Source organism: Tenrec ecaudatus, chromosome 1 (genome assembly GCF_050624435.1).
Source record: "Tenrec ecaudatus isolate mTenEca1 chromosome 1, mTenEca1.hap1, whole genome shotgun sequence".
NCBI classification, from domain to species: Eukaryota; Metazoa; Chordata; class Mammalia; order Afrosoricida; family Tenrecidae; genus Tenrec; species Tenrec ecaudatus.
Genome location: NC_134530.1, coordinates 35,856,835 through 35,882,938, shown reverse-complemented (window position 1 = coordinate 35,882,938; position 26,104 = coordinate 35,856,835). Strand labels below are relative to the sequence as shown.

The 26,104-nt window shown below is 55.3% G+C and overlaps 1 protein-coding gene across 2 annotated transcripts in view; it reads right to left on the bottom strand.

Annotated features, from left to right (window-relative positions):
- Positions 1-514: 514 nt before the first annotated feature.
- CLCN6 (chloride voltage-gated channel 6) overlaps positions 515-26,104 on the bottom strand; it is a 28,930-nt gene continuing 3,340 nt past the window's right edge. The window contains exons 3-23 of one of the 2 annotated variants that reach the window (XM_075550882.1): positions 20,723-20,788; positions 20,401-20,466; positions 19,138-19,204; positions 17,031-17,137; positions 16,430-16,556; positions 15,337-15,404; positions 14,428-14,486; positions 13,599-13,731; positions 13,319-13,432; positions 12,953-13,119; positions 12,486-12,612; positions 8,550-8,676; positions 8,145-8,298; positions 7,832-7,991; positions 7,642-7,748; positions 6,668-6,854; positions 6,033-6,190; positions 5,757-5,913; positions 5,518-5,625; positions 5,310-5,435; positions 515-2,925 (exon numbers count right to left, since the gene is read on the bottom strand). In XM_075550882.1, coding sequence (XP_075406997.1) covers positions 2,845-2,925; positions 5,310-5,435; positions 5,518-5,625; positions 5,757-5,913; positions 6,033-6,190; positions 6,668-6,854; positions 7,642-7,748; positions 7,832-7,991; positions 8,145-8,298; positions 8,550-8,676; positions 12,486-12,612; positions 12,953-13,119; positions 13,319-13,432; positions 13,599-13,731; positions 14,428-14,486; positions 15,337-15,404; positions 16,430-16,556; positions 17,031-17,137; positions 19,138-19,204; positions 20,401-20,466; positions 20,723-20,788 — 2,466 coding nt within the window. In that variant the 3' untranslated portion in view covers positions 515-2,844. Of the gene's footprint in view, positions 2,926-5,309; positions 5,436-5,517; positions 5,626-5,756; positions 5,914-6,032; positions 6,191-6,667; positions 6,855-7,641; positions 7,749-7,831; positions 7,992-8,144; positions 8,299-8,549; positions 8,677-12,485; positions 12,613-12,952; positions 13,120-13,318; positions 13,433-13,598; positions 13,732-14,427; positions 14,487-15,336; positions 15,405-16,429; positions 16,557-17,030; positions 17,138-19,137; positions 19,205-20,400; positions 20,467-20,722; positions 20,789-26,104 lie in introns of those variants that run through there. The other variant, XR_012784543.1, reaches the window with a different exon arrangement.

The following is a 26,104-nucleotide window of genomic DNA, read 5'->3' as shown; positions in this document are numbered from 1 at the left end:
AAAACCACCAGGCCTCCGTCGGCTGCTCTGAAGTGGCGGCTGGAAGCATAGGCGCGTCCTGAAGGAAGAGGCAACACGTGGGGATGACGTGCACCGCGGGCCGTGTGTTCAGTCCCCGGCTGGGGGAGTGGCTGCCACTCAACAGCTAACCCATGGTTAACTCAGAGGCTGCCCAGCAGTGCTGCGGAATAAAGACCTGGTAACCCACTCCCAAAACATCAGCCACTGAGAGCCAGTCCTCTGGAGCACACGGGACACACACACACACACTGAGCTGAACTGACACATGGCAACTGCTTGGGTCTGCACATGTGTTCATGAGAAGGGCATGTCGTGAATTTTGCTGGGACCGAGGACTAAATGTGTCAGGGCCCCTCCACAGGCCTGTGAACTGGGGGGCACCAGACTGGGGCTCTGAGTGCGATTCCGGCTGTGCACCTTTGATGTGTACGGGAGAGAGCAGGCAAGCTCAGTGCTGAAAGCAGAGTATGGTGGGGGCCGACCACGGGCCAAACGAGGCAGATGAAGACATTTTATTCCAACATGTTAACGGTTAGAGCGAGAACGTTCAAGATTCCAAGGTTCAAATAAAAATAGATTTTTACAAATTAAAAAAAATACAATTTCTATACACAGGGGAATTAGCTAACACGACTGTACAAACCAACAATGGGGCAGAAGAGGAAGCTGCTGCTGGAAGGGGCCGGTCAATCCTGCCTGGGCCTGTCGTGCACTGCCCAGGCCACCCCAGGTCCTTCCTCTCTGAAACCTATGTGGCTGGAGAGGCAAGCCTGGACCGCTACTTGTGCAAGGTCAAGGTCATGACAACCACATCCAGAGCACCCAGGGCAGGACTAGACTCTCTCCCCTCCACCCCCCATGGCCTCACCCACAGGCCAGGCACCTCCAGCCAGCCCAGGCCCTGTGGTTGAGGTGCCTGGTCACTAGGAGGAGTGCAAGTCCAGCTCATGGGGCTGGGGACTTGGGGAGATTCTGGAGACGCTGGCCTGGTATCTAAGAAGGGACCCAAAGGAGGAGGGGCAGCTATGGTTACAGTGAAGAAATGGCTGTCTTTGGGTTTTTTGGAAAGGGCAGACAGACAGGAAGGGCGGGAACATGAGTGCCTCTGTGCCCATCATCCATCCAGTTGATCCAGGAGCGAGGGAGGCGTTCGTTCACATTCTACTTTCTCTGGGAACAAAACACCTGGGACTCAAATCCAACGTGACGTGCATGAGGGACAAACCCCAGCAACATTCAGGCAGGGCTGCCTCGAGGCAAGGCCCTTCTGCAGGGAGATGTGGATGGCGGGCCGCTGTCTGCGGGGGGACGGCCACACCATGGTCCTGACTTAAGTGATGTGGTCACATTCTGGCCACTTCCGTGAGTGGCAGCTAGCCCAGGCCAGTCCTGTCTGGGAAGTGGGGTAGGGGGTACCTGTCTGAACAGTCTCCCGAGTTCCTGAACTGCTGGCTCTCTTGGGTTCCTAGGGAGGTTGAGAACGTCGGAAATTAAAGTCATTCTGGCCAAGGAGGTGAGATTGGGGCTGGATGGAAGGGGCCAGTCAGTTGTGAAAGCTCTCAGTGTGGCAGCTCCCGGATGCGGGATTCTTCCTGAGCCGCCGGCAGAGGGCTGCTCCTGTCCAGCCCGGGACAGGCACAAGCTGAGGGCGAGGCAGCGGCAGCCACGGTGGCCCTGCGAATGCGGAGAGCACCTCCAGAGACCTACAGCACGCGTGTCTCTGGCCGCTGCTAGAGACGCGAGCAAGAGGCAGTCAGTGTGACACCGGAACCCTCAGGCTTGCTCCTGGGGCCCATGTTAACCAGCCCATGAGAAGTCACTGAAAGAAACAGGGGTATCTGCCTCGTGCTGGCAGGAACCCCCACCCCACGCCCTGCACATACACCCTCTGCAAGTTCCCATTTCTGAGGCCCCCCAGGCAGTTTAGGGAGGCTCCCAGCCAGGGAGGGCAGTTTATGAAATGCAGACACCCTCTTTTGTGAATCAACTGAATAGTCTTTCTAATGGATTCCTGTGCCTTCTGGGTGACTGGCTGGAGACCCAGCTCTCTTCCATCCTCCACAAAACAGCACTAAGCCCACAGTGAAGTGAGCTGTTTCCCAAAGGGGGCCCTGCCTTCAGCTAATTTGGTGGGGGGGGGGGGCGTAGGAGGGATGGATGCTAAGATCCTGGGGAACCTGGAGGGAGGCTCGGGAATTCCCGTGGGTGGAAGGAATCAGGCTGGAAAGTGTTCCCAGGAGACCTGCAGAACGCAGGGAGTGGGCAGCTCAAGCCAGAGAAGCCCTCCCGGCTGGTGTGGAGGCGGACTGCGGGGGCACTGCTCCTGGGGCCCAACTGCTGTACTTCCAGAGGGGCTCAGGCCACAGGCATGGTCTACAGCACCTGATGCTCCCAGGACCCCGAAGCTGCCTCATTTCCTCAGTGCCCAATCCTGAAATTTGCTATCACATGAATTCTGCAACTGCCCCCACCCTGGTTTGCCTCAGCCAGAGTCTCTCTAGAGGCTTAAGGTGACAGCTGGGTTTGCGAGGAAGCAGCCCAGGGGTGCTCTGTTGCCCCCTCCCCCCAGTGGCTGAAGTCTGTCTCCCACCTCTGGTCGGGCTCCAGGGTGGCCCCCAGGGCCAGCCTGTCAACACTGGGGTGGAACCCGGGGAGCAGGAAATGGGACGCTGTGTGCTGAGAAGTCTGAAGGTCTGAACTGTGATGGTCAGTACCCGCCCCAGCTCTGCAACCGCCCAGCGCCCCGTCGGATGGTTCCGGCTTTTCTGAGTGTGTGGTGCGGGCCCTGCTGTGCGGGCTGGGCAGGCTGGAGTGTGGGCGCCCTCAGATTGTCTGGTAGTGCTGCCGCAGCCGGGCCTGCAGGAACTCGGCCGTCAGGTTGTGCCGAGTGATGATCCCCACGATCTAGGTGGGGAAGGAAAGGCCCAAGTCACTCGCAGGGGAACCGGTAACAGAGCGTGAGTGACAAGCAGCAGCTCTGTGGCCGAGGCGAGTGGGGCCGGCCGGGCAGACAGGCTGGTGCCACAGTAGGCTTTCTCAGGAGGGCACAGGACCCAAGCCCAAACCCAGCCCAGTGCCCCACCCGCTCGGGTTGTTTTGCAGAGTTGTTTTGTGGAAGGGGTTTTCCAGGCCTTGCTTCACACGTACTGGGGGTTTGAATTGCCAACCTTTAGGCTAGGAGCTGACCAGGGACCTTGATAAGCGATCGGCGACCTTCATTTCTAAGGACTGCTGGCAAGGACAAGCAGCTCTCCAGGCGCCATGACTGGGCCCGTGGGCGAGCTTAACTGCAGCTGAGGAATGAGGTGGGCCCGCTGCCGCCTGTTGGAATGGGGCCAACACAGCTCTGTGGCCCTCCATGCCCCCACAGCCTGCCTGCCGGCCCTGGGCATGTGTGCGCCAGGCACTGCCGCGGCTGTGCTGCCCAGGTCATTCTGACTCAGCCGAAGGGCCCCGCTGTGGGAGGGCCTGACCACGGGGTCTTTTCCCTGGCGCAGTGGCAGTAGCTCTGAGCACCTCGTCTTTCGGACACCCGGCCATGCGCCTTTGCTTCAATCTCATGGTGGCCCCTGTTACACCTCATGGTGGCCTCCTTTCACAAGTCGGTTCGGTGGTCAGGGGTGTCAGGGTGCCAGGCATCCCCATGCTGCATGGTGCTCTGTGGGTGGCAGTGAGGGCTCACAGAGCACGGGATGAGCTATCAAAAGCCTCAAAAACGTCCAGAGGGGTAAGCAATGACCCGGCCAAGCAGCACAAAGCTAAAAATCACTGACAAAGTACCACGGTCAATGCTTTTGGCAATGAGCTGCCATGTCCTGTACCCCCAGAGGTGACTCCCACCCCCGGCCATGAGTGAACTGCCCACGGAGTTACCGAGGCTGTCAGTCTTCCCCAGAGGCCATGGCCTTGTCTTTCTCCCTTGGCTTGGGCGGTTGTTCAACCCGCTTAACCCACAGCACCACCAGGCTTCTTCTACTGTCTGTGTCGCACGCCATGGAGGCACCGACCAGGGCAGGGGAGCGAGCCCTGGGGCTCTCCGAGACAGTACGTCTTTACGGGAGTACAGAGCTTTGTTTCTCTCCCAATACTTTGTGTAGTAAGTTACAAAATCAGGCTGAACGGGGATTCCATTAAAACTTGATAAATAATAATACCTCTGTTTCTAGATATATACAGAAAAGATTAAAAGCATTTACTCTGATACGCTAATGACTACCACTGGAAGGTAGCAGGAATGGTCTAGCTCTCTTTTTTAAAAACTTTATATTGTAGTTTGGATGAAGGCTTCTTTTGTTTTTGTTCATCTATAGTAAATTTTTCTACAGCTGGAAAAAAAAGGTGCTTGTGTAACAAGAAAGTAATAAGATAATTCCGCGAAAAAAAACTGGAAACTACGCAGCAGTAAGTGCTCAGGGTGAGCATTTAGGAACCCTGGTGGCATCGTGGACCACAGGTCAGCAGTCTGAACCCACAGCTGCTCCACAGGAAAAAGGTGAGGCTGTGGGCTCCGACAGGCTCAGACCCCCAAAGCAGCTCTTCTACGCTGTTCAGCCAGCCAGGGCTGGTGTGGTGGTGTCGTGGTGTCATGCCTGGCTGCTAATTTAAAGGCCGGCGGTTAAGCTCAGCCATCTGCCCTGCCCTGTAGGAGTGAACCCCAGCTACCTGCCTCTACAAAGAAAGAAACCCCTCTGGGCAGTTCTGCTTGGTCCCAGAGTGGCCATGAGTCGGGGAGCGCACTGCAGCTCCCAAGCACAGCCCTGCAAGGGAAAACAAGGCGCTCTGCTCGGAATTCTCTCCTGGCTCCTGGCGTGCCACGGATGGCCTTGCCGCACAGGGAGCTGCAGGTGCGAGGAACAGGTGGGTCTCCAGCTCAAGGGGGACTCACAGCACCCCCTGTGGGTTTCCATGACTACAACTGTTTTGGGGGACAGAAGCCCAGTGTGTGTCTCTCTCAAGGAGCTGCTGGTGGTCTCCAACTGTGACCATGCGGATTGCAGCCCAACACATAACCACTCCGCCACCAGGCTCCTCCAGCCAAGGGGGAAGGGAGGCTTTTTAAAATAAAGGGGCCCTCCCCCTAAGTGTGTCTGTGAGCACCACACTGATGCCATCTGCTGGCCAGACAGGAGACAGCAGCGTGAAGGCAGGCAGCCAGAGCTAGTCCTGGGACAGGCCTGGCAGGCAGGGGTCTTTAGACAGAGGTGCCTTCTTCTGGGCCCAGCATGCTCCCTGATGGGGCACTTTGTTGGGGATGGGGGGCAGGGCAGCAGGGCCCGCCAGGCACTCACCTCCCCCACGGCGTTCACCACTGGTAAGTGCCGCAGGCCCATGGTCCTGAAGAGATTGAAGACTTGGGAGACGTGGGTGTTGGGTGAAACAGTGAAGGGCGAGGGGTTCATGTACGGGGTGACGTCCTGCAGACAGAAGGAAAACACCAGTTACCAGGGTGGCTTCTGGGCTTGGGGAGGGGGGCGTCCTGTCCTCCCCGCTCCTCACCACGATCATCCTGGGGTTCAGCAGCGTCAGGTCCAGGTCATGGATGTCAGGGTACCGCGGGTAATCCTCGGCCATCTCCGAATAGGACAGGCGTGGCTGGTTGGCGCTCTGCAACCAAACCAGAGCAGGTCCTCACACCCTCTTCAGCTTGGAGGGCTCCCAGGGACCCCTCGTCTCTCCCTGAGGCTCAGAGAACAGATGCCCACTGCCCGGGCAGCCTAAGGCCTTGTCCGACTCACCGACTGACTTTCAGAATAGCAGACGCCGCGGACGAGCAGGGTGACGAGCTGTGAGCGCAGGATGAGGCCGTGGAAGGTCAGAGGGCGGAAGCGCTCCTCCATGGTCCAGTCTTCGCTCGGGGACTGGTCAGGGTATAGGTTGGGGTAGGGGGTGTATCTGTTAGACAAAAACCAGACATGGCCGAGCACACCCTCAGCAGGAGTGCTTTTCGCCCCTCCTGAGGGCCCAGCCCAGGACGCCCGCGGCCCCAGCGACGAGCCCGACGCGGCCCTCACCTCCTCTCGAGCATCTGCTGCAGCAGGTCCTCCTTCTCGGCCGGCTCCTCGGAGGCCGCATGTTCATCACACATGTGCCGCAGCTCGCTAGACGGGTAAGACTTCATGGACTGGCTGCGCCTGCGCTGCTCGCCGGCCCGCGTGAGGATGCTGGATTTCTGCGGGTGGAGGCGGAGTGTGCCAGGAGCACGCCCTGCGTTCCCCGGCCCTTCAATTTTCCATCCGAGGACACCCTCCTCCGTCACAGTGCAATGGGAATGCCCCTACACCAGCCACCAAAGCCATGGGGCTGGCATGGGAGTCAAGTGAGGCGCCTGCACTCTCCAGGACTGGGTTTTGAGTCTGTAGTAGCCAGACAAGAGAGTAGCCGGCACCAATTCTTCCTGGCTCCTCATGCCAGCCCCTGGCCCCCGTATCCCCTAGAAGGCCCGGGCTGGTTCTTCGGCTTCCTGTGGGCCGCTTCCTTGTTCTTACTCAGGCGGGCCTACAGCCCTCCCGGGCACCATGCACCCAGGAAAGAATGACCGCAGTCTGCTGGGGAGGAGGAGCCCCCCTGGGCACGGCCTAAGGAAGCCCATACTCCTGGCTCTCCAGCGGGCAGTGAGGGCTGGCCTCCCCTCGGGCTGGCTGGTTACCTTGAATTTGATGTTGTTGCTGATGAGCTGGTTGCCCTTCATGAACTCCTTCTCATTGCCCCGGTTCTCGGTAACCACTGGGAAGGCGTGGTGGACCGTGGTGCGCAGGATGCTGACCAGGGACTGGATGCGCGTGTGCGGGTAGACGTAGGTCAGGTTGGGCTCCATGATGTCGCTGGCTCTCAGTCTGGGGTAGGAGAGGGAAGCACCTGAGTCCACAGAGCTGACCGGACTGCCCGGGGCCCTGTCTTCTGGTCCACGTCAAACCGCTGGGCTTGTGCGTGGTCCTCAGCTCCAGCTGAGTCCCCTCACCACGAGCACCCGCAGCTCGCTGAGCGTGCGGCCATCCCTTCGGGCACCTGCTGCGGGGTTCCCACCTACACGACCCCAACTGAGAAATGCCCACGTCTGGGTCTCCCTGGAGCCCTGGGCCAAGTCCCGTGTGCTCACTGTGGGCACAGCTGCCCCTCCTGCACGTCTCAGCGACAGAGCAGCAGTACTGTGATGGAGGCGGAACGGCCAGGGAGCCCCAAACACTCGCTATCCCACGGTGACAGAGAAGCCTGCTGACCCCCATGTCCAACTACAAAGGCCTTGCCTGACACCACACACAGGATGTCCAGAGGACCTGTGGGTTGCTGATGACATGATGGTGCCAACTCATGGGGAGCAGGCCGGTCCCCACTTCAGGGCTCAGCACGCACACCATTTATAAACGGAATCACAGCGCCCTCTTTGGAGGGCGCCAGCGCAACACCCCAGAACCCGGCCAACCTCAGCTTCCTCTGCACCCTCCCATGGGACCCCAAGTACTCTGCGCTGTCCACCATGCTCCCCCACAGGCCGCACCGCTCAACCGTCTCAACCCTCCTGTGTCATCTTCTTTCAACCCAAGGACTGCCCCCCAAATAGACACCCCCCGTCGAGTCCAGAGCTTAAAGCTGGGGCGTGAGGAGGAGGACTCGAGGCCTTACTTGTCCATTTCCACCTCGGTCTCCCACTCCAGAAGCGGCACTCCTCGCAGGTCCACGTGGATGTCATAAATGCCCTTGTTGAAAAAGTCCCCCGTCCATTTGGCCACCTGAAACACAGTGCCATGACTCGGGAGCCATCCCTCAGGGCGGCCTCCGCGCTGGGCCCGAGAGGCCAGAGTGGGCTGCTCACCATCAGAGTGACCATGATGGGGAGCCCATAGGTGATCTCATTGGTGGACTCGATGAGGATGACCGTGAGGCTGATGGTCATGCGGACGACCCCGCCCAGGAAGGCCGCAGCACCAATCAGGGCAAAGGTTCCCGAGTAGATATGGCCCAATCCAATGTAGCTGGTGAAGAAAGAAACCAAGGGGCTGGGTCAAACGGTAGGTGGTGGAAAGGGGGTTCCACACACTGGTGCACACGTACTCACCCAGGTGTGCTACACACGTGTGAACACACACACACACACACACACACACACACACACACACACAGAGTACCTTTTTAGGACATTGGCAACTAAACGTCCAAAAGCAGCTCCACACAGCAGAGAAGGCACAAAAAGGCCACTGGGAACTGAAATGCCGTAGGTCCAGCAGGCCAGCAAGAAATAGAGGGTGAAGAACAAGGCCAAAGTGACGGGGCTGAAAGTCCCTGCAAGGTAAGACCAGGCCTCAGGTCAGCGCAGCTCCCAGCAGGCCCTTCCAGACCCCAGCCCGCCCCTGCCACCTGGAGGCAGAGATCCTAGTCTGTGGATGGGGGAGCGCGACAGGACAAGTCCTGCTCAGGCTGAGAAGGAAGGGCCAGCCCTGCTCTCTCTGAGGGCCGTGGAGGGGCAGAGGGCTCACAGGGCCGCCCCTGCAGGAGGGACGAACCACGGGGAGAGAGAGCCAGTCTGGACCCACCGTCCTGGTGGAAGAGCTGGAGGATGGCCGACTCCTGGGGATTGAAGAAGAGCGTGGCCATGTCATTGTAGGTCTCATTGGGGCAAAAAAAGGTCTTGATACTTGAGTTCACGTCTTGTGAGGTGACCTAGGAAGCAGGGATCACAGAGTCAGCCCCAGGGCACCTGGACAGGGTATGCCTGAGTCTCCCTCCCTCCCAGTAGGACGTTTCTAGCGAGAAAGGGCTCAAGAACTTTGCCCACCAAGGAACTAGGTAGCAAAGACCAGAACCATGCCGGTGGGGAAAAGAACTGAGCCTTACTCAGGAGGCATCTAGTCTCTGCCCTGGTGGCCTGAACACAATACGAACCCTTGGAATTTCCTGAGTAGCTGAGGTGCCCTTTTACCTACAAGGAGCCCAGGTGGGTTAGGTGATGAGTTGCTAACTGCAAGGTCGAAGGTTCAAAGCCACCAATCGCTCTTTGGGAGAAGGATGAGGCTATTTGCTCATGTAAAGATGTATAATCTCATAGCCAAACACCTTGAAAGAATGAGTCACTGGGTTTGGGCAGTCAGGAGCCTAGCCTCAGGGATACCAAGGTCACATAGACAATGCTCTGTATCCTACTGTGCTGAGTCCCGACTGCACTGGGATCGTAAACACTTGAGAGTAGCCATCTAGGGTTTAACTATTGCTCTCGCCCCATCTGGAGGAAAGAAGAATCATGAAAATTAAAAAGTACACGAAAGCAATGCGACCAATGGACTCACGGGCCCTGCAAACATTCGTCTCCATAACCCATGAGACCAGCTGGTGCCCAGCTACTACGGCCAACTGCTCTAAAAGAGGATCACATTGGAAGGTCCTGAATCGCTGCTTGGCCTTTGGGCTGAGATCACATGTAGAAGGTCCCGCAGAACTCGGAATATGAGAGAGCAGGCTGACGGGTCAGAAAGAGACTGGGCGGGGGGTGGGGGGGGCGAGGAGAAGAGGGGACTCTAAACTATGGCCCCCAGTCACCCGTCAGGTCTGGGACTACAATCACCCCTTGTTAGCTGTCAGTCAGCAGGCTGTCAGGTCCAAAGGACAAAGTTCAGAGGGTTAGGACTGAAGGAAGAACCGGAGACAGGAGACCCAGGGAGGAAGTGGGGTACGTGATGGCAGACTGAGGGATTGCAATGGATGGGCTGAATCAGAATGTGTACGTACGAACTGATGAATGCAAAGCTGATGATCTATTCTGTAAACTCCACCTAGTTTACAATAAAATATTTAAACTAAAAAAGGAAATGGGGAAACAAAAGATTGACACTGAGAAATCCTCTGTAGGGCCACTGCGAGTGGGAATGATTAGTTGGCAGGCAGTGAGTTTGGTTTTGTTCAGGCCTCCCCAACACAGCTCAGGGTGTGTGCTAATGAGAGGCCTGGTGTCCGCGGACCTCAGGGAGGAGGGGCGGGACTTAACCGCACTTGCTTACCCAACGAGGGCCCACCAGAAGACCTGGGCAGGGACACGCAAGACCTCTGGCTGGGAGACAGGGTATCACTTCCCTTCCAGGGACGTGGGAACTCTGCACTGCACTGCCCCTAGACCCCACCCACGGGACCCCACATTTGTAACCATTTCACCTACAATAAAACTGGAATTGGCCCAAAATCCATCTGCAGGATCCACTCAGGATTAAGGCCAACTCAACTCTGGCCCCCGGTGGAAAAAGCCCTGCAGGCCGAGGCGGCTGTGAAAGGAGACCAGGCTCCGCTCTTTCTCCCTGATGCTGCAGACTGAACAAAACCCAGACTGGGCAGGCAGCCACTCTACACCCAGCAGGCCTATCCCTCTTGCCACCTGCAGGGCCAGGGTGCTGGGAGTCTGGTGTATCTCATTTCCTTGTGGACACTGTGCCGTCCCACCACTGGGGAGCGTTACTGAACCGGTGCTATGGGTCTGGAACGCCCCACCCCCACCCCTGGCTTCAGCTTCTTTTGACAGCACCTAGGGATGGCGTGACGTGGACACTGAAGGCAATGGGTTTGAAAGCGCCACCCGCATGAACAGGCTGGGCATGAGCCAGGCTGTGGAAGGCTTCCGCAGCAATCAGGATGGCGCCCTTGGGTAGTAGAACCTGCAGGGGCAGTGGCAGAGCAGAAAGGCGCACAGAGCGGGGGCCAGACAGCACGAAGAGGAGCTGACAGGACAGCATCCCTGGCATCCAAAGGGGTAGGACCCTGCTGTCACAAGTGGGGAGCAGCACCAGTTTCCTCTGGAATCCAGTGGACCCTGCTACATGCACAGTCCCGGCTCCACCACCAGACAGATTCCCACCTGCCCCCCAGTGACCGCAGCAGGTGCCACCACCAGACAGATTCCCACCTGCCCCCCAGTGACCGCAGCAGGTGCCCTGTGAAGTCTCTGGCTCTTCACTGGTAGAAAGTCCACCCCTCCTAGGAGCAGGCAAGTCCAGATCATGGTACAGGTCGGTCAAGAGGCAGTGCAGCATAGTGGTTAAGAGCCTGTACCTGGAACCAGACTGACTCGTCCCAAAACTGCTGAGATGCACTTCCCAACGAAGTGAGCTTGGTCAAAGCTTCACTCTGCCTCAGCAGCTCTTCTGTGGAATGGGGAGCTGCTACTAGCCAGCGTGGCTGTGTGAGACTCAAATTAGAGCCGTGGGATGCCTGGCACGTGAGGAGCCTTCCCGAGACGGTGTTAGTGGGACATAGCTATCATTCACAACGTAAGCTTCAAAAAACTACTAAAGGCCCTAAGAACGCCCAAACTAAAGAAACCCGTGGGGCCAGCAGTGAAGTGCTCGGCTACCCACTGGGAGGCTGGCGGTCTGAACCCACTGGGCGGCTCGGTGGGACAAAGCCCGGGGTGGGGGAGGGTCTGTTCCCCTATGGGTGACAGCCAAGCTCTATCAAGTGGGGTCACGACAAGCCGAAATCAACTCGACGGCACCGAGCAGCAACTTACTTGAACAAAGAAAACATTCCTGACGGCTTTGGAATCATATACACCAATGCTCAGAGAACACGCTTTGGACAACAGCTCTGGTCTGGCCATGGGGTGGTCTTGGGAGGGTAAACGAGTCATGATCTACGATGGTGGGGTCGTCTGGAATACTTTTAGGTGCAAAGACTTTAGATTTATGGGCCAAGTAAAGCATCGGGCATATATATTCTTTGCATTTTTAAAAGCCCTTGAGAACCACTATTAACTTGGGGCCACATAAAAACAAGCAGTAGCCAAGGGCCAGGTCTGGTCCACGGGGTATAGTTTGCTGACCCCAGATCCAAAACTTTCTAGCTCTCCTTGCACTGTTCCTGGAGACACGAGAGACCCACAACGAAGGTCCTTAAGTCGCAACTGGGGAGCAACAAGAGACGCTCATCAGGCGGCCGGCCCCTAAGAGGCCAGAACATAGGCCCGCCTGCCTGCCCCAGGCTAGCTTATCTCAGACTCCCTACTCTTTTGGGGGAAGAAAGGTTCAGGAAAAGATCATACTCCCTTAGTTGGGAAACGGGAAAACACAACAGGATCCACACTTAAACACACATGCAGGGGAAGTGGATGGATGGGAACTGTGACCGATCCATAGTGACAACGGAAGACGCTGGGAGAGTGTGGGCAGCTGTCCCCATCTCAGGAGTGGCTCTCAATCCCAGAGCACTGGTCAGGCTCGGAGGGGTGGGGGGAGCCTGGGTCTGGGGGAAGAAGGGACGGATGGTCAGCGGTGGCCCGTCTACGGCGGCCAGTGCACTTTGCGAAGGCGGAAGGGACAGAGGGACTCTCTGGGGCCAAAGACTCCCACACACTGCCCTGTCTATTGGGGACCAGATGCCAGAGGGGCAGCGAGCCCAAGGCATCGACTAGCTCTCAACAGAAGGCAGCCACGCCATCCTGCCCTCGTCTGCTCTGTGGGGGTGCGGTCAAAGGAAGCAGGCACCGGGGTTACCTGGAGCTGGATGGAGTCATTACCGATTTGACTCGAAGAAGACATCTGCCGGCATTCTCCCAGCACCATGGAGGCCACAAACACCACGGCCGTGGTTACCAGCGACACCAAGAGGCTCTCCAGGACTCTACGAAACAGAGACGCCCTGCTCTTGGGAACATGACACCCACCACCCTGCCTACCCCCAACCCTGCAGTCCCCAAAAGGCACGGACGCAGCCCCATGGGCCTGTCGGTCAACACGTGATCAGCGACTTGCTGGGTTCTGGCAGCTCGTGGAGGAAAACGGTCAGTCAAGGGAGCCGGCGCATCCACATGCTCCTTCTGTGAGGCACGGAAAAGCCTCCTGTGTAAGCAGGGGTGAGAGTCTCTGGACGCAGGAGAAGGACCCGGGGCCTCAATGGCTCTCCTCAGGAGACAAGGCCCTGCTCACAGGAAGCTGGGGGAGGCGGCTATGCAGGCAGGTACCTGACAAGCTTAGGTTTCGGGTGCACGTTTCGCATACGGTACTTTGCAAGCCTCTTGTTCAGACAGTTGAATGTGGCTCCCAGGAGGCCCCCAATGACCCCCATGATGACGAAGAAACCCAAATCCATAGCTGTCCAGAGGTGGCACTTTTTATCAGAGTCAGAGCACTGAGAGAAGGGGTGGGGGAGGGAGAGAGAAAGCAGAGCGCCCATGAGAACAGGGAGGGGCAGAGGAGAGAAGGCAGAGACAGGAGTGGTGCTGCCCACCACGGGGCACACAGGAGAGTGACCCAAGGGGAGAGACCGGCCTTCTGACCACTTCTCTGGGGGACCTGACTTGAGAGGGTCCTGGGGAGAGAACACATACCTTAAACTCGCCAAAGTTCAGTAGCCCAGGGAGCTGGAAGGCACCCCAACTTCCAAACTGAATCCCAGAGCGGAAGAAGTTGAGGGTGAAGGTGGCCGACATGGAACAAAAGAGCTGGAGGAGAAGGGACAATGACAAGTCTGAGGCCGCCGGACACTGGCTCTGCGCAGAGACCGGGGCCCTGTGGGGATCTAGAACAAGGCCAACCCTCCTCATCTCGCCAGACCGGCCACTCGGCGGGTGAGCGATGTCCACTCCACTCCCTCTCTGGGCTCCTCACCACTTTCCACGTGAGCCCCTGGTTCCAGAAGGACGAGCCCTCCTCCAGGCTGAACAAGGTGCCCCCAATCGGGGCCCCAAAAGCAGCTGCGACGCCGGCAGCCGCCCCAGCTGATACAAAGTCTCGCTTGTCCCTAAGGAGGGGAGAGAGAGACGGGATTGATCAGAACAAAGCCAGTTTTCTGCTCCCTCATCCCTACGTTCCCTCAGGACCCGTGAGCATGGGGCTTGGGAGAGGCTGTTCTCTGCGAGGTGGCTATGGCAAGACATCCTCCCTGGGAGGCGCACCCTGGGCCGTGCTTCCTCTGCCTGGGGACACCCTGAAAGCCAGCCTCTTCTGCAAACATGGGGTCCAGGTTATGTCTCAGCCATTCTCTCCGGGGTTTCTGTTGTCGCCACTGAACCTCATTCCTTCCAGAAAATGTCCAAGTGCTGGGACCACACGGCGGAGCGGGTGCACAGCGCCACGCAACACACACAAGAGGGGCACTCTGACTCTGACCGAGCCGCTGGCCAAGGGCCCCGCTAAGTGCCCAGAGGAGCAGCACCCCCACACCCCCAGGCCTTGGGCGCTGAGCCAGTGAGGTCATTCTGGAATAGAGGGCACATCCCTGAGGAGATGCCCGTGGGCACTCACTGCCCATGGCGCTGTGGGCCTCACGTCTCAGCCAAACCAAAGTCGCGATGCCAGTGGGGCGCTCTGCATCTTTCCAGAAGAGCCACTCTAAGGCCCTTCTTCTCCAGTGGGGCGGCAGGCCACCCTGGCCACGCTGCAGAAAGCTTGTGGTCTGACAGGCCATGCACGACCACCTGGCTTCTGAATCACGTACCTGTCACTTCTGAAATACGGGAAGTTGAACTGGATCTTACGTAAGGAGATGCTCTGGAACTGAAACGAGGGGGAACAAAGTCAGAGCGGGGCCCAGAGCAGCAGGACTCCATGGCTTGGGGGGGTCCCCCTGCTCAAGCACATCTGGGCAGGTGAGCTGCCAGGAGGTGGCAGTCACGCATATCAACCCAGAGGAAACAAGTTACGAGTTACCACCCCCCCCCCACTTTAGAAGAACTTCTTTTCCTGCAGCCCTTGCCCCAATGTCCAGGCTCTGCAGAGGCTTTTCCAGAGACAAAGGGGGAGGAAACCATGAAGCAGTGAGGGAGAGGCTGAGGACAACTGGAGGAGACAAAGGCCGTCCTTCCAGGGGACACCAAGAGATGAGGAGGTCAGGCAGCCAGTGTTCAGTTTGTTCAGCAAACTTCTGAGCTGACACCCGACCCGGGTTTGGTTTCCATCCACTCCTCAGCTCACAGCCGGGAAGCTGGAACTTGATGTCAGGGGCCTGGGGCAGCAGTGAGATGGAGGACCCCAGGGTGGGCTGTGACGAAAAAGCCCTCTCTTCTGCCTCAGGGATACACACCGCAGCAAGATCCCCCCTCTGAGCAAGGGCGGTGTGAGCCCACTGTAGCCGGCCCAGGAGCCAGAATGGTCCAGCCTCGGAGAGTGGGCGGCGCCGAGCTGGTATCCCAAACCGCCCTAGTGGAGGTCCATGGCAGGGCGGTGGGGACTCCACGGTGACTTCCCTGTCTCCCATTTCGGCTCTCAGAGGACTTAGCAGGGCACTGCGAAGACTGCCAGCACCTGACCCGTGCTTGGGACACCACCCACATATTTTTCACGGCAACCTGCACTGCCATCAGGATTCTGCAGCTGTGGGCAAGGGAGGGAGACCCTCAGCTCTCACCTGAGGAAGGCCAGCTCCCACCACTGCTCCGCTGTGGATCATGGGGCCTTCCTTCCCCACAAAGAGCCCTGGGGCAGGGGACAAAGAGAAAGACCATCAGTGATCCCAGAAGGCCTCCCGGTCAGGAGACCTTTGCCACGTAAACTTCTACCTTGAGAACCTAGAACAGGGACTGAACCACAATTCTCACCCAACAAGCTCGTTTCAAATTATGCCATTCTAGAAAACACTCCACACTCCACGTCAGCGGTCAAATACACTACAGGCCAGGGGCCAGTCCGAGCTCGTGTTCATACAGCCCAGGACCTAAGAATGGGTTTCAGGTTTGTAGGTGGCTCCACTGTAAATGGTCATGTAAGTACCTACGAAACATGCTCAAGTTCTGCCCAAACCCAAACCCACAGCCCTGAGTTGATTTCACTCTTAGTGACCCTGGAGGATGAGTAGCGCTGCCCCAGGGTGTCCGAGGCTATCACTCTGTGCAAAAGAAGATTGCCTCACCTTTCTCCTCTGGACCAGAGTGTGACCTGTGGACCTTGCAGTGGGCCGCCTGCTGCTTAACCCATGCACCACAAGGTTCCCTATTCCTCTAGCCCCAAACCATTGCCGCTGAGTCCGTCCCGACTCACATCATGTCCCCAAGATGGGAATCTTTATGGGAGCAGCCAGCCTCATCTTCCTCCCTCAGCAGCTTGTGGGTTTGAACCACCAGACCAGACTGGCAGTTGACAGCCCAACTCCTAACTCACAGTACCACCACAGCTCCTTCTGCTCGAGCCACAAAGCCTGAAACAGTTACGGCCGCTCTCCTGCATGCAGGGCGAGGGCTTTGCTGAACACCCAGCTCCACACACCCATAAGCTCGTCAGTCTCCTTCAGAACAGACTGGGAGCTGGTGGGGGACTGAGGACAGCGCATCCCATGTCTGTACTGGCAAAAATGACCCATCCACAAAGCGTGCCGGCCCTTTGATGGCATGTAACTCACCATCCACACAGGCAGTGCCCCTTGTCCTCCCGGCCCTGACTCCCCAGCCTCCTGAGATGTGGTAGTCCATCCAAAGATGAGGTGGCCACCCAAAGGCCCTCCTTACCTCCAGCCACACTGAAGAGCACCCCAAAAACTTTGCAGAGCAGGGTCCGGAGCCGGACAATTCCTGGCACCTTCACGCCGTTCAGGTAGCATTTGATCTCGGGTATCCCCGAGCCTGCGGCCACTGGCTGAGAAGAGAGCAGGCCCGTGCGTCAACACCCCCACCAGCGAGTCCCGGAGCCCCAGGGGGAACGCTGACTCTCAGGTTACAGCCAACTGGAACAGCCTCAGCATCTCTGGCGGGGCTTCTTAAAAACCCCAACTGCTGCACCCGCCCCCCCCCCCATTTGATAGGTCGGAGGGAGACTGGGGAGATTTGTTCTCCTGGGGGCCAGGACCCCCGTGGGGCTTTCTAACATCAGAGCTGGTCCCTAACCCCCGCGAGGCTGATCTAATTGGTTGGCGCTGCGGCCCAGGCATCACATATTTTTAATACGGAGTTAAGTCAAGTTGAGGACCACCATCAAATCTAGATGGTCCTCCTCGGTTACTCGCACCAGAGGCCATCGCCTCTCCTTGCCGGAATGTGCGAGAACCACTGTCAATCTAGTCCGTATCCTGGCCTTCGGGAGGGAGGCCCACAAGCCAACAAAGCTGCTCACCTCGATCAGGACAAGAAGGCTCCCCAAGAAGACCAAGGTGAGGTTAAAGCCCAGGAGCTCAAGCAGGGAGAGGGCGAGGCAGCCTTTCTCACTGCATTCCTCCACCGCTGCAGAGAGAGGCTTAAGGAAAACTTGCTCGCTCCACGCCGGGCAGGCCCGAGGGCACCGGAAATGTGCGTCCCACACACCTTTCTGCCCTCCACAGACCAGGGCGCTTCAAAAAACTGGGTGGGAAAACCAATGATAAAGCAACGGAAATTTCCCACCCACCTTCTGAAGCCTCCCACCCCGTCCATCTTTAAAAAGTTATCTGGGATCTCTTTTACGTGGCAAAGTATTTGAAATCGTGAAATAACATAAACCATGGCAAAGGGAAAGACATACCCAGAGCCCCACACCCTAGCCTTCACAAATATCAATGTCTGTCGCTGCTCCCATCAATCAAAAAATTAAAACTCGATAGATAACACCCTTTGTTTCTCCCCTTCCTAACACTGCGATCCTGAGACGGCTGTGCCTTTCCCGGCACGTTTCCATGTTTCCGTCTTGTTTGCGCTCCTTGGGATGACAGTAAGTGGCATTTGACCTTACGGGCCATCCACGGCTTCCTTTCCTCCCTTTCCACCTGAAGTTTTTCCGAATCAGTCTTGCTGACGTGGCAACTCAATCAAACGTCTGCAAACGACCAGTGTGCCCAGACCACGGACGCCTTTGTGCTTGAGCCGAGGGTGCTGATGCAGAAAAGGACCTTGTGGGTCACAGGGGCGTACGCCTTCCTGCGCTTCACTTCCTGGGTCAGAGGGGCGGTGAGCCCTTTCCTAGGGGGTTACTGGCCATCCAGTTTTCCTCTTTTGAGGACCGTCTGTTCACCTCCTTCGCTCATTTCTCTACGAGGCTGTCTGGTGTTTCTGCCCTCATGACGTTATCAGAGTTCTTTCTGTACGCTGGCTACGAATGACTGGTCTCTCCTGTGACAGGAAGCGATACGTCCAGGTTACAGGCCTCTTTTTTGTTTGGTTTGGGGTAGGTGATTGTTCCTGTTATTAAGCTTTTAAAAAAATTATCAGAATATTGACTTTAATAATTAAGTCTCTTCTTTATAGCTTCTGCTTGGTGGAGCTCTGTGTAAGAAGTTACCCCATGCTCTTGCTATCCTATTAAAAACTCCAACAAGTTGATTCTAACTCAGTGACCCTGAGGGCCGAGCAGAACTGCCCATTTCGGTTCTGAAGGTGGCAATCTCCCGGAAGTCGACTGCCAGGCTGGGGGTTCAAACACAGGCTCCTTTGTCCTGTCTAGTCTGCTTAGAACTCATTTGTCCTTTTATATCTCAACCCATCTGGAAGTTATCGTTGTTTACAGTGCACAGTAGAAATCTACTTTTGTCACTTTTCCGTAAGAATAAACCAGTATCCCGGCATCTTTCATTGAGTAATCTGTTCCTTTCTCACTAAGTTCTAACACTCAGTAACTCACCAAATGCCTACTGCATGGGCCAGGGTCTGCTTCTCCATCCGCCCCATGGCATCCCTGTTTCGGGCAGTGGATGCTCAAGTCTGTGATCTTGATAAACAGCAGGCAAGGCCCTGTGCTGGCATTTAAAATGGTTTGTCTCCTTTGGCCTGCTAACCCTTCCATACACATTTGGAAAGAGAAGTTTCATGTTCTATGATTAATTGGCTTAGGTTTTTTAGTCATTTTTATCAGGGGCTCTTACAGCTCTTATCACAATCCATACATACCTCCATTGTGTCAAGCACATCTGTACATTTGTTGCCATCATCAGTCTCAAAACATTTTCTTTCTACTTGAGCCCTTGGTATCAATTTGTTTGTTCTTTAATTGCAACTAGAGTGAATTTATCGATTGCCTGGCGAGAAGAGCTATCTTTATGGTGTCTGGGTCTTGCAAACCAGGACTATCAGTTGCTCACTGAGTAGCAAGGTCATCTTTTCCTGTCCTCTGGTGATTGTTAGAAGCCATAGCTGACCGGCTAATAGGACAGCCCTATAGACATTGGCCGTGTTCACGTGCGGACCATTTCCAGGCAGTGAAGAAACTTGGGCACCAATGGAGTTCAAGAGCCCGGGAACCAGGAAAAGGATACATGTCTGCACCACTCCGAACTTGAGCTGGGTGAAGAGACGCACAAGAAAGTCCACCAGGAGACCCACCTGTGAAGGACGAGAGCTCCCTCAGGCAGGCTCTCCCCGGGGGGGATAGGCACTGCTCCCCAAGGGGTGTGATGTCCCCACTACACTGACAGTGGCTGGCCAAGCATGCCGGGTGACCAGCCAGCAACTCACGAGGGAACTTTCTGCTCATCACTCAGGCTGGCCCCACCACCCTCCAAAGAACAATGGAAGAGCGCAGCTAAGGAGAGAGGGAAGCAGGTAAAACAGACAAAAGGAGGCAGAAAGAGATGTGAGGCCAAGGAGGGCTCTCCTGGGACCAAAGATACTGAGTTGTACGAACAGTTTCTCGAAGGCTGTTTCAAAAAGAGAATTCTAACAATGTCTTCCACGAGAGTCCGTGGGATGAGCACAGAACACCCAAACTAAACCCGGTGCTGAGTGGATTCTGGGCAGAACTGCCCTTCAAGGGCTGAAGGCTGGATTTTCAAAGCGGCGGGTGGGTTTGAACCACCGGCAAGCTCTTAACCACCGAGCCAACCAGGCCTCCTGGATATGTCGCATCTAGATCAGGCAATGACTCTGAAAGCCAGCCACTGCATGACAGACAGCCCCACGCTGCTGGGAAGGACAGCTCACTGTGCCGTGAAGGATGCCCTTTCGCCGGCATCGCCTCCTCAGCTCAGTCGTTAGGGGCCAGAGCCCTTCCTACTACAGTGTCTGGCGATGTTTCCCACTCTTCTGCTCTCACCTCTGATCCACCTACAGCCTGGCTAAACCCAGATGCACCCAGCTCACTCGGGCATATCCCTCTGCCTGCACTGCCAGCTCGGCCCTCCAGGCCAAGTTGTCAGTGTGCAGGAGGGCACAATGGATGCCCTGAGACACACAGGGTCCTGTTTACGGGCACATTCTGCTAAAGGGAAGGGCACGCTGTTCAAGTCTGCTCCGTGACTTTGCTTCCCTCCACCCATGAAGTGACCTCTGCATCCATTAAGTGCTCCATCATCTTCCAGGCAGGAAAGACTCACCCAGAGGAGGGAAGTCTGGACCAGACCTTTGAGCACTCAATGAGCCCCACAGCTGCCCGGCTCACTTCCGACTCACAGGGCAAGGACAAGAGGTTCATTAAAGAAAAGACAGGCTCTATTATGACAAAGGGCTCTGCAGACCAGCGCTTACCCTTTGACCCACTCCCACCCCTCTGGCCAGACACCTGGCCACACCCAGCTACTCACCAGCCCGGTGCAGACGCCAATGGCGAACACCACCATCCACTTGACCGCCTCATACCTTCGACCTTTCTGTTCACAGGGGAGGAGATGGCATTAGGGAAGGAGCGCGTCCTGCCCCACCAGGTTTAGAATAAACGCCATGGGGCCACCAAGCCTGGTGAAGAGGAAGTTCAGATCGTGGGCTCTTTACAACCCAGCTCTGAGGGGCTGGCCCGGGGTCACTGGCCGGTGGGAGTCTGGCTGGCAGGATGAAGGCCTAGGGTAAGAAGGCTCTTTATGCCAGTCTTTCGAATGGGAAGAGCAGTTTGTGGACGAGGGGACTCACCTTGTTGTCCATGGTCTCCAGCACTTCCAGGTAGGGGTCGTTGATACAGCGATCATAATCCAAGCTCTGCAAGAGGGACAGGGAAGAAGGTCACACAGCCAGGTCGGAAGGATCATCTGGGAAGGGGCAGAGAGTCACTTTCCTGCTACTTAAGGTGGGGACGGGCACCACTCACAAGGAGCTGGTTGGAGATATGCAGGCGCCCAGAACCCTCTGGCCCTACTGTCCCAGAACGTGCACTTGAACAACATCCCCGCGTGACTCGCCTGTGGGTTTCAGTCTGAGAAGTATGGTGCCAATACTTGCAAACCAAAACTCACCGCCACCGAGTCGATGCCGACTCGTAGCGACCTTGCAGGGAAGGCAGGACTGCCCATGTGAGTTTGCAAGACTGTCACGCTTTGCAGGAGTAGAAATCCCCGTCTTTCTCCTGCGGAGCAGCTGGTGGTTTCAGCAGCCCAAGGCGTAACCACTGCGCCACTTCAGGCTTTCAGGAAAAAAATTGCTAAACTAGCACACTCTTCAGCTGCTGCCAAACACTGAATGACCTTTGGCTATGCACAGCCTTATCCAAGGGACTCTGGTGCACACAAACAAAAGCTTTCATTGATTAGAACCAAAGTCACCTTAATTAATCTTAATGATCCTGTGTCCGCCACTCCTGTGAACCAGAGCTTAGTGGCCACCAGGCAAACTGCTTGGAGGCTATCTGTCAAAGACCTTCCAGTTTTTGTCAGTCAGAAACACAGGTTCAGCCCAGTTCCTGGGACCCATCCACTGGCTCCGTCAGCGCCATGCTTCCCAGAAGCACAGCCTGCAAACAGCCCCCATGTGCTCCGAACACCTGCAGTGAAATCACTGCATTCCCGGGTCTCTGGGGCAGCAGTAGTCTGACAGCTACGGAAAATAGTGTACCGACAGGGGAAGCCCACAATCCATCTGCAGGGCCCACACCTGGATGAAGCGGCCTGTGAGTTCCCTCTGACCGCAGCTGAGGGATGTGACTGGTTGGGCACCAGGCGGAGAGCAGCGTACAGTCCATTCCCACACACTTAGTTAAGAACCACTATCGTATCATTTGATCTCCCTTTGGGCCCATTTTGAAGTTGTTTAAGGGAAAAACCGGAAGAGGGAAGACTTGTGATTAAGCCTCTAGAATCACTTCTGACCCCAGTGGAGGGCCGTGAGGAGCCTTGTTATCAGACAGACAGCATCTCATCCTCTGACCTCCCTTTTGAAGGGGAAACAAGCATGATTAAATGCCCTCTGGAGGATGTCCGTGGAGGTGGACGGGGTGGGGACAGCCTTGAGTGTGCTGGACAGTGGATTTACTGCAGATGCAGTTAGGAAAAAATCCACACCTTTTCATTTGCTCTCCCTCTTGATTCATTTAAAAGTTGTTCTGGTTTTTTCATTTTTCTGCTTTCTTTTCCATTGAGGTTTATAGCTGACTTTGTTGCAGGCTTTTTAATGTTGTTTTGGTGTGTAGAAATCCAGGACAGGTAAATGTGCAGCTTTGGTAACTGATTAATGGTTCCTTGGGGGCAGGGCAGGGGAGGATGGAGGAGACGGGGCGCTAGTAAGGATGAGTACCAGACTGAAGACAATGCTCTGGAATGGATTGTGGTGACGACTGGGTGTGCAGCTCTTCTCGATATGACCGAACTATTGAGTTGTAGGGTTTGTAAACATAGGCCCATAAAACTGTTGCGGGAGAAAAGCAAACAGGGTGGTGCTGCATCTCAGCTGAGGACCAGGCTGAACACAGGCCTGGTGGACGGGCTTCCAGGCAAGAGGCAAAAGCCAGGCCAGGGAGGGCATGTGTGATTTTCGAGATTAAGTCTCAGTCACTTTTTAAAATGGGTCCTGGCATGCTGGCTGTTGTTAGGTGCCACTGAGTCAGCTCTGCCCCACAGTGACGCTGGGCCCAACAGAAAGCAACGCTGTACGGTCCTGCGCCACACGCACTATTTCCTTATGCCTGGGCAGCCACTGGGCCAGTCCATGTCCCTGAGGACCTTTCTCCTTTTAGCTGCCCCTCCACTTTCCCTAGCATCATGTCCTTCTCCAGGGGCTGGTCTCTCCTGACAGTGTGCCAGGAGCACTCTGGCCTTACTTCTTCCAGTATAGGTCAGTTTGTCCTCTGAGCAGTCCACGGTACATTCAATGTGCTTCTCCCGCACAATTCAAAGCCTCTACTCTGCTACAGGCTTCCTTATTCAATGTCCAACTTCCACACACATTATGATGCAATGGAGAATAAGCAGTATGACTTGGGTCAGGTGTACTTGGTCGTCAAAGTCACACCCTTGCTCTTCAACACTCTAAGGTGTTGTGCAATAGACTGACCTAATGCAACATGTCTTTTGATCTCTTGGCTGCTGCTTCCACGAGCATTAAATGTGGATCCAAGTAAGACAAAATCCTTGCCGACTTAACCTTTCTCCATTCGTCCAGTTCTGAGGATTTTAGTCTTCCTTCCATTGAGTTGCAATTCACACTGAAGGCTCCAATCCTTGACCTTCCTCAGCAAGTGCTTCAATCAGTCCTCACTTCCAGGAAGCAAGGTTGTGTCATCTGCATATCATGGGATGTTAATAAGCCTTCCTCCAATTCTAATGTCACATTTGTCTTCAACAGTGACATTGATCAGTGGCATTAAACAAATATGGTGAGAGGATACAATCCTTTCCTGACTTTAAATTACACGGTATGCCCGCCCTTGTTCTGTTCACACAACTGCCTCTAGTTCTTTTCACACCTTCTGAATGAGCACAAAGAAGTGTTCTGGAATTCCCAGTCTTCTCAAGGTCATCCACAGTTTATTGTGGTCCACACAGTCCAATGCCTTTGCATAGTCAGTGAAACACAAGTAAACATCTTTCTGGGCTCCTCTGCTTTAAGCCAAGATCCGTCTGACATTGTCAATGACATCCCTTGTTCCCTGTCCTCCTCTAACCTGGCCTGAACTTCTGGCAGTTCCCTGTGGATGTGCTGCCTGCAACTGCTGTTGGATGGCCTTAAGCAAGACTTCAATCCTGTGCAATACAATCTGACCCATCCTGTTGGGTCACCTTTCTTTGGAATGAGCACAATATGGATCTCTTCCAGTCAGGCGGCCAAATAGCTGTCCTGGCATATCCAGGGGATACCGATTACATCAATTTTCAGTCATCCCCAAGTAGAGTACGATGCAGCCAGAGAATCAATGTGACAGATCTATGCACATAGGTGGGAAAATCACCAAGTAAAAAAGCAACCATCCAATGAAGCGTATAATGTGAATCCACTGTGCTGGAGCCAAACTAGCTCCGTGGACTTGTCTATGCACCTTACACACAAGGCACACACACACCTGGGGCGACTGTTGAGCGTGGTCATCACTGAGGTTGCGTTTCAGGAAGTGTGCACACCTGCGAATTATTTGAAAACTTCACAGGGAACACAGAGTCCTGTAAAAAAACGACGGTATCCTTCTTTCTGATTATAAGACAAACGGAAAACACCACAGTGAATCAGAAATGCTTCTGTCGGGAAACTACACTCATCTATGAGGACGAGACCGCAAAGAGGCGGCTTCGAAAAGCTAGTGGGAACTCTGAGGCCAGAAGAACTACGCCACACGCAACCAGGGTCGCACCAGGAGTGTGAGGCAAAGTGGAACGCTGAAAATCATCAGAGCAGCACCACTGATGAGACAGACAGATGGCCTTTATTCTTCAGCTCTAGAAAGGAAGTCTGCCCGCCCAGCCCAGTAGCTAGAATAATCAACCTACCATCAAGAAAAGAGTAGCCTGTATCCAAGGACAAAGTTCCAAGGGTTGGAAATGAGCAAGACTGGAGGAAATAAGCAAAGGGAGGAAGTGGGCTAAGGACTGCAAAGGAGAAGTGGAACCTGACTGTGAACAAACTGTCGAATGTAAACCTATGATCTGCGCTGTAAACGTTCGCCTGGCGCTTAAGTTTTCTTTAAAAATGTGTGAGAAAATGGAATGAAGGTAAAGAAGTTCCCAAATCAAGAGTGGAACCCTATTTTACAGCCGGAGGACGTGTACGATGCTGGAAAACAGGAATGTCCTTCGCACCCAGTGATGTTTAGAAATGGCTGACCAACTGGTTACGGCTTGATGGGCTTTGTCTTACCCTAGTACCTGAGACAGAAAGGAGACGCGTGGGCGCCTGTGGCTTGGGGGAAATTGGAAGTGACTGCTAATAGGTCCGGGGGTTCTTGTAGTGATGAAAATGTTTGTTTTAAAATGGTTCCCAAACCTTGGGTATACATTTAAACCCATTACATTGTATAGTTTGAAGTGAGGCGTTGCCAGCTGTTTTCTTGAGGAAAACACCTGCCTGGCCGTGCAGGGGTTCAAGTGTTTGAACCTACGAAGATGTGGCCGTCTGTTTCCACACACGTGTGCAGCCTAGGCAACACTGTGAGGTCGTTCAGCTCCATCTGACCGGTGGCCGTGAGTTGGAATCGGGTCGACGACAGCGGGTTGTGTTTTAAGGGACTCGATGGCAGTGAGTTTGGCTGGGGTTGGGTCTTGTTGTTCTGGTCGGTGTCATGGATCCACAGTGAGTCCGGATGACAGGGAGAGCTGCCCTGTAGGCCTTCGTCAAGTGCTCAGGCGGCTCGCCAGGGCTTTCCCCAGCACACAGGCAAAGGTACAGGATGGCGGTGAACTGCAACCTTCTGGCTAGCAGCCAAGGCCTTAGCCACCCGCCTCTGGGCCTCCTAGGGTGAATTGTATAGTACGAGGGGGAGGGAGGAGGATTAGAAATAACTGCAACACCAGAACATCAAGATTTCTTTTTAAAAAACAAAGTGCATGGAGAGCGGATGTTCTGAGAATGATGAGGGCAATGAGTGTTCATGTGCTTTACACAATTAATGGATTGTGATAAGAGTTGTATGAGCCCCTAATAAAGCGATTTAAAAAGAAGTGTGTGTGACCCTACGAACAGATATCACTGGGATATACGGTGTGCAAGTACAATCAGGTATTGTTACTTCTCTTTGGTCATGCCTCACTAACTCACTTCCCTTTATTTCTGCTGTATCTATCTGGCCAACTAATAACGTTTCTTTATTCTTAAATTAAAATGTTCACACAGTGTCCTACACAAAGGCTGTTGTACGGAGTTGAAAGGTAGTACTCACTGTTGGGACACATGTGTGTGTGGGGGGGAGACACCTGCAGCCCAAACAGCCTGGGAGAGGCACCCTGAGGCTCACACATGAGCACCTCCTACTGCCCTGGAGCTGAGCTGCTTCGACAGCCCGGAGAGGGAGGCCGTCTTTCCTTCGGTTCCCCCTGCTATCCCTTTTTGTTGGGCTCTGTGGCTCTGTGTGGTGTCTCACCATCCCACAGAGAGCAAGTA